Genomic DNA, 7,524 nt, shown 5'->3' on the forward strand with positions numbered 1-7,524 from the left:
GAAATGTTGTCAAATATTCCATGTCTAACTTTTTATCCTATAAAGCCTTGCCTTCAACATACCCAGCATTTGTTTCATGTTTTAATACTGTGAAAATACCTAAAAATGTGAAAGATGCTTTATAGGTTCCTGAGTGGAAGGAGGCTATTATAGAGGAGATGCACGCTATTGAAAAAACAGGTACATGGGAAATAGTGAAATTACCTGTAGGGAAAAAATAATGGGTTGTAAATGGGTGTTCACAACCAAATTTAAACCGGATGGATCTTTAGATAGATACAAAGCCCGGTTAGTGGTTAAAGGGTACACTCAAACATACATGATAGATTTTCTTGAAACATTTGCTCCAGTAGCCAAACTAAATTCTGTTAGAGTTCTTTTATCAATTGCTGTTAATCTTGATTGATCTTTACAACAGATAGATGTGAAGAATTCTTTCCAAAATAGGAAACTTGAAGAAGAAGTTTACATGGATCTTCCTTTAGGTTTTGAAGAAAAAATTGGAACTAGAGTATGTAAGCTCAAGAAATCTTTGTATGGTCTAAAGCAGTCTCCTCGAGCTTGGTTTGAATAGTTTACTCAAGTTGTTAAAAAAAAAGGTTACTTACAAGAGCAAGCTGATCACACAATGTTCTATCGACACTCACAAAGAGGTAGAATAGCAGTTGCTATAGTTTATGTCGATGATATCATTCTTACAGGAGATGATGTGGATGAAATAAGGCGTCTCAAGGAGCATTTAGTATTGGAGTTTGAGATCAAAGACTTGGGTACTTTGAAATACTTTCTTGCAATGGAAGTTGCTCGATCAAAGAAATGTCTTGTGGTCTCTTAGAAAAAATATATGATTGATCTTTTAAAAGAGGCTAGGATGAGTGGTTGTCTCCCAGTTGACACACCAATTGATCCAAATGTAAAATTCGAAAATAAAGAAGGTCAACTAGTTGATAAAGGGCAGTACCAAAGATTAGTTGGTAAGTTAACTTACTTATCACATACAAGGCCAGATATAACTTTTGCAGTGAGCTCAGTGAGTCAATTTATGCACTCCTTAATGGAGGAACATGAAGAAGCAATGTTTCAAATTTTGAGATGCTTGAAGAGTATTTTGAGATGCTTGAAGAGTTCTCTTGGAAATGGCTTATTCTTTAAGAAATCCGAACAAAAGAGGAATTGAAGCTTATACAGATGCAGATTGGGCGTGCTTTGGTGAGTCTCCGAGATTCTTTCGATGACCTATATTGTGTTGAAGGGATATCATACTCAATAACAGATAGAAGATCTACATCAGGATACTGTACATTTATTTGGGGAAACCTTGTGACTTGGCGAAGCAAAAAACAAAGTGTTGTAGCAAGAAGTAGTGCAGAGGCTGAATTTAGATCAATGGCTCAAAGAATTTGTGAAATGATGTGGTTAAAGAGAATAATGGAAGAGCTGAGGAAACCAATAACTTCACCAATGAAGTTGTACTGTGATAGCAAAGCTGCCATTAATATTGCTCACAACCCAGTCCAGCATGATTGAAAAAGGAGAAGATTGAAAAAGGCCAAGTGTGCATGACTTTTGTTCCTTCAAAACAACATATTGCTTACATACTCACCAAAGGGATCACTAAGACAAGTTTTGATTTTCTTGTAAGCAAGTTGGGCATAATTGATATATATACACCAACTTGAGGGAGGGTGTTGAAATATGTAAACCCATATATTCGGGGATATATTTTAAATTTATTTAGATAGATAAATCTTAGAGATATTCTAGGAATATTTTATTTTATCTTTTAGTAGTTTATTAGAATAAGGAATTATTTTCCCAATTAGGTTAGGACTATTTTCTTTATTTAAGTTCGGTTCTTTAGTTAATAAATATAGATCGGTTTTATTAAATGCTCTCTTAAAAATTTCATTTATTACTAAGGTTTTCAATGATTAATATATGTTAGATTGTTGATACGAATAACTATCACAAAGCTTGTTGTTTATACATATAAAATAGGTTAATAGAATTAATGATTAAATGGCTATAGTTAGTAGCTAAATCATTACTATTGAGAACAAAACTTTTTTTTTTCAAGGATATGAGATTTTACATGTAACAGCACTTGTACACATTATGTCATTTAAGTTATATGGTAAATACTCCCCATTACAATTGGTTTTTTGTCAAAGCCAAACAATTCCCATTTTGAATTTTTTAAATGTGTGATATATGTTCATGTTACTCCACCATAATGCGCAAAATGGGTATTCAAAGAAAGTTGTGAATATACATTAGTCATGAATCTCCTTTTATTATTAGATATTTTGAACAAATTGAGAATCTAATTATGATATGAGTTGGCGATTACTATTTTGTTTTGACAACTTTTCCAACATTAGCGGGAGAAACATAATAATTAGATGAATTGCTTGGAATAAATTATTATTTTCTAGATCATCGTAGAAAGTAATTAAAACTAGAAGTTCAAAAAATAATTTACTTTATTGCAAGTTAACTGTTAGATGCATTTACTGAATAACCAAATGTTATTTACCAATTAATATTTTGATTTGAATTAAACTCTCAGTAGATAATCTATTAGAATAAATGAAAGTAATCCTGCTTAAAGCATGGTAGATCGATTTATTCCTATAGTGGAAGCAATAATAAGTTAAAAAAAGAAAAACATGTTAACCTAAATTTTGGGAATAAATTTAAATATCTAAAATATTTATATTAAAATCAAAGTGAATTTAAATGTCTTCCCATACATAAAAATGTCAGAAATCAATACAACTACTCATCTCAAATAGCATGTTTGGTACTGTGTCCTTGTCTTGTGGGATTTATGCCTTGAGCACGTCCTGGTCATTGCAATTCAAAAGCATGCACTGCCTCTTATACCTGGCGCTATCTTTTAGAGCTATGTCCTCGTATATCTGCAAACATACGATTGAGAGCGGAGAGTTAAATGATAGTTGCAAAACAACATTATGATTGTTAGCATACGTGTTGAGAGAGATTTCAAAAGCAGAACCTTCTTCTGCTTAGGGGGAAGTTTGCACCATATCTGGCTTAGTCTTTTGCTTGCGTCACCAAAAGAAGAAGATTGAACCGAATCCCAACTGGCCATTACAAAGAATACATAGGAATTGCATGGCTTAACAGGACAAGTACGCCTTTGAAGCAATTTGTCGAGCACAATGTCTGCCCTTTCCTTCTTTTTCCTCTTCTCTTTCATTGTCCTACTAGGTTTCTCCCCAGAAATCCGAGGGAAATTGTACTTCACCTGAGGTATCGCCCCACTCCTTAGCCTTGTCATTATACTCCCTCTCTTACTTGTCTCTGACTCTACGTTATTTTCAATTTCAACCCCATGGTTCTCATTCTCTAGAGTCTGATTTTCTATTTGTTGTCCTCTTTTGGGAGTTTGATAGGAAGAGGAACTTGAATTCCGGCAAGACATGTCATTCTCCATGGAATTCAAACTCAGAAAGTGGGAGTGAGTTTGATTATGGGGCGAGTATTTGTTATGCAGGATATTGAATTTGAAAGAGAACAGCAAATTCCCAGTGTCACCCTCAACTTCAATGGTGTTTCCATTGAGAAATCCGGACAACTGCAAAGGCACGGAAGACATTGGAAGTGATGTTTCTGGGTTTTCCTCCGAGAGTATTGCTTGAAACTGGAATCAAAACAACGCAAAGTCGTTTTGATTATTAAAAAGTACCAAATGGTGTTTCAAGAAAAGAAATGGCAGCCGTTGGCCTTTACATGCCTTTTCGCAGAAGATTGTGATCCATTACCCCAACCAGTACGACAGTTCGACCTCTCCAAACAACAAACTCCTCTGACAATCCAAGTTGAACACAAAACAATAACACATTGGCTTATCCGATTCAACAAATTGCCTTCATTGCGATAAATATAAACAAGTAATCAGATTAAGTATCCTCCTGGCTCGAAAGGAACAAAAAGAACATAGAGGATTTTAATCTTTCTCTCTATAATCTATTGAGTAAAATGAAAAACACAACTAGGTACCATTATTTACTAATACATATAGGATGACTGACGGACAGGCGCAACATTTGGCAATGTGCTAGTCCGGTGAGAGTTACTGGTGTAAGAGTCATTTTCCCCTATAGAATCAGCAAACCGATATAGATCTGCTGATGTCCTGTCAGTAGTATCGGGCAAACCAACAAAGCCTTCTATAGATGCTGATGACCCGTATAAACTAGCGAATCTCATGGATGTGGCGGATTGCCCACCTGAGTGTTGCCGCCGTCCTCCATATGGCAGAGCACTACTAATCGTTTGCTCAGCCTTATTGACTTCAATCTCCCCATGAGCCCTGGAATAAGAACTTCTTGAGATGGCACCTATGCTCGTCATCATACTGCTGCTTCCAACACCATTTATTCCTACCATCTGGGTAACTCCATTTCTAGGCAAAGAACCAACAGTTAGTCCATGTGGTACAGCTGAGGCAGCAGGATAACTAGTGGCGACACGACCACAAATAGCACTTTCGTACAACCTCATGCCTTCAGTGAGACTAGTAGCACGTTGCTCATGCAACCCATTGACATGAGAAGAATTAGGCAAGGGTGACCCTATGGTGGCAAACCGTGAACGTTTCATTTCTTGACTCTTAACCCTACTTGAGGACCCCATTTCATCCAGTTTTCTCTTTGGTATCATTTTCCTTTCCTCTATCCTTTTATGCAGTTCAGCATTTTCTTCTTCCAACTTGACTATCTTCTCTTCGATTTGCCACGAACCAAGAAACTTTGCTACATCACTACTGCAATCTTCCAAATATCGGACTACAGATTTCAGAGCATCTAATTGCCTTTCATTAGCCATTCTCTGCAAAGTGATGATAAGATCAATGCAATATTAAAGAAACGTATACATGACGATAGAGTGACAGCAGATTAAAAGGACAATACCAGTGCAATGGGAGAATTTTGCGCTTCCTGCTTTGCCCTCTTGAATGATTTTGCAGACTCTTGCAAGAATATAGTCAAAATTTTCTTAAGGGAGCATTTATCCTCAAGCCCAAAGATGGAAGCAACATCAACAGCTTCAACATGCATTCCATTCTTTGCCATAACCTCTATGATATCTAAAGCAGACAAAAGTATCATAAGACCCAATACCATCCATCCCGACTCCCAATGAAAAAAAATATTAATAATAATCATAGCAATTACAAATCAGATGCAGCCATATTTAGTTCATCATAGCCTTTATATGATAAAGAAAAGGATGTCCAATTTCTATGAGAATTCTCCTTTGAAATGTTAAATACATTCTTCCAAACTATTTTTTCTACAAGAAAAGGCCATTGGCCACATAGCCCTGCTGCCCCCTCAATATCATGAAACTCTCATAACATCAAGAAGATTCAAATAAGGAAATCTTGCACTATAAGAACAGAGACATCATGAGCAAAAAGAAGTTTACAAAACCTAATCTATACGCACCAATAAAGCCTCTTTCTCTAGACCCCACTTGTATTCTAAAAATCCACCATTTAACTAGCAGCTAACTTCCTCCAAACCTTTAACATTCTCTATCCATTAACAGAGATCACCAATTCATTACGTAGGAATCGCAATTCATTTAGAAACCAAATCTTCTAGCTATATAAAGTAAGACCAAACATCTTCTAAATGATAGAGTAATTTACTTATCCCCAGGCATGAATATAACAAAATCTTGGGGTTGCTCAGAGCAGGCCAACGGCTGAAAACAGATTCTAAGGCTCAAAAACAAAGGATATAAAGTTTATAGTTAAAATGGTAGTTCATAATTCATTTGCTAAAAACTCCACTCCACCCCACCACGAACCTATGGGATTATAATCTACATAAAACTATGGCAAAATTCAAACTCCTCGAACAGATTAGGCCTTCATACTTTGAAAACTAAAAAGCAGGCGTCAAAATACATTTTTTAACTACTATATAAGAACAATGACGCTCCATCCATCAAAAGCACAACTGTATAAGCAATAACGTGCAAATACCAGGCATTTTATCAGGGAGTACGGGAGAGGCCTTTAAGGCATCCGAAATAGCCCTGAGATTACACAAGCGCAGCAAATTCCCCAAGTCCTCAACCCGGAACACTTTTGGAATCCCAAAACCAGCAACGAAAAGCAACAAGCCCCTAGCATCAACTTCACTGGCCTTAGCCAATCCACCCTCATTAATCAACCTCTTTCGCCACGCAATGGCTCCATTCTCCGCTTCTGCCTTAAGGTTTCCCGCAATCTTAACCTTACCTTCATCGTGAAACCTTCCCATCATCAAAAGGAAAAACTCCAAAGCCAAAACCGAAGCTAGCCTTGCCGGAATCATGGGCGAGTCCTTATCATAAGCCTTTATTCCTTGTAGAAAGAACCTCCCAATGCAATCAAGAACCAATCTGGCGGGTTCTGGGGCAAGCTTTAGAGCCTCAGGAACTTCTTCTCGAAGCTTAGGAACGTTCGATAAATGGGTGGCAATGTATTTACGGAGTCCTTTACTACACATCGTCCCGCAGAGGCCTTGAATTTCAGAACGCGAGGATTTCGGAGGAGAAGCTGTGTCGAGTCCTTTTTTCTCCGTTTCACCATCAGTCTCCGTTGCTTTGGGATGGGATTGGGTTTCAATTTCTGGGCGTTTTTGTTGTTGCGGTTCATACAATTTGGAGTCGATGGCTTGGTTGATGAAATCGAGGTGTTTGGTTAAGTCGTCGAATCTGCATTGGAAAGCGTGGATTGCGGAGGAGAGGGAGGCAAGGTCGTCCATGGATTTCAAGAAATGGGGTTTCCCATGTTGTTGCTGCGGTGGTGGTGATGGCGGTTGTTGTTGATGTTCCGGTTCGGTTTTGAGAACCGCTAAAGTTTGAAGAAGGGGTTCCGGCGGTGGTAGGGACAGCGGCGATGGAAGAGGTTGTTGCTTGATGGAGGGGAGGGAATTGAGTTGGAGGAAAGGCTGGGAAGGCTTGGCCATGAGAGCAGGAGTCGAGATGAGAGCAGAAGGGCTTTAATGGCGAATTTAGCCGCAGAAGCTAAACTCTTCGAGTTGCCGTTAAAGGGGGAGTAATTTATACGATCTTTCTTACTTGATTTCTATTTCATAATTTTGTTTTGGGGCTTTGCTGGCCGTTACAACGGGGTGGCATTGGGCCTATTCGGTTTTCAGTAATAAAACGCTCATGCTCCTAAAATGACTCAATATCATGGAATCTTAATCCACATATATGATTCCTAATATGTCCGATATTTATTTATTTTTAATTATAATTTATAAATTTCTCTAAATATCATTTAATATTATTATTTAAATTCCAATATGAATCAAATATTACTAATCATATGATATCAAAATAAAATAAAATTCTTATTTTCATTTATTTTTGAATATCTAAATCCATAAAAATTATAATTAAAATATTTATTCTATATATAAAATCAAAATTATTATTTTCTAATTATTAGATTCAGATATTCAAATCTCAATCTGTATTTATTAATCGAATACT

General features: G+C 36.8%; 2 protein-coding genes across 2 annotated transcripts; both read right to left on the minus strand.

Annotated features, from left to right (window-relative positions):
• Positions 1–2,691: 2,691 nt before the first annotated feature.
• On the minus strand, positions 2,692–3,744 carry LOC108460886 (uncharacterized). Its single transcript, XM_017760579.2, has 2 exons — positions 3,020–3,744; positions 2,692–2,921 (listed from the first exon to the last, which is right to left on the minus strand). Exons 1-2 carry the CDS (start codon positions 3,620–3,622, stop codon positions 2,829–2,831), a joined length of 696 nt encoding a protein of 231 aa, XP_017616068.1. The 5' UTR covers positions 3,623–3,744; the 3' UTR covers positions 2,692–2,828.
• A 128-nt stretch (positions 3,745–3,872) lies between these two features.
• LOC108460885 (protein FRIGIDA-like) lies at positions 3,873–7,175 on the minus strand. Its single transcript, XM_017760578.2, has 3 exons — positions 6,023–7,175; positions 4,941–5,116; positions 3,873–4,857 (listed from the first exon to the last, which is right to left on the minus strand). Exons 1-3 carry the CDS (start codon positions 6,990–6,992, stop codon positions 4,036–4,038), a joined length of 1,968 nt encoding a protein of 655 aa, XP_017616067.1. The 5' UTR covers positions 6,993–7,175; the 3' UTR covers positions 3,873–4,035.
• Between the last annotated feature and the right edge of the window lie 349 nt (positions 7,176–7,524).

The sequence above is a fragment of the Gossypium arboreum genome, chromosome 1, assembly GCF_025698485.1.
Source record: "Gossypium arboreum isolate Shixiya-1 chromosome 1, ASM2569848v2, whole genome shotgun sequence".
Taxonomy (NCBI): Eukaryota; Viridiplantae; Streptophyta; class Magnoliopsida; order Malvales; family Malvaceae; genus Gossypium; species Gossypium arboreum.

Excerpts from the sequence above, each read along its gene's own strand:
- LOC108460886 (XM_017760579.2), bottom strand. The coding sequence starts at position 3,622 with ATGTCTTCCGTGCCTTTGCAGTTGTCCGGATTTCTCAATGGAAACACC. Across the intron at positions 2,922-3,019 it reads TTCCCCCTAAGCAGAAGAAG|ATATACGAGGACATAGCTCT; the intron begins GTTCTGCTTTTG and ends GTATGTTTGCAG.
- LOC108460885 (XM_017760578.2), bottom strand. The coding sequence starts at position 6,992 with ATGGCCAAGCCTTCCCAGCCTTTCCTCCAACTCAATTCCCTCCCCTCC. Across the intron at positions 5,117-6,022 it reads ACTCCCTGATAAAATGCCTG|ATATCATAGAGGTTATGGCA; the intron begins GTATTTGCACGT and ends TGTCTGCTTTAG. Across the intron at positions 4,858-4,940 it reads AAAATTCTCCCATTGCACTG|AGAATGGCTAATGAAAGGCA; the intron begins GTATTGTCCTTT and ends ATCACTTTGCAG.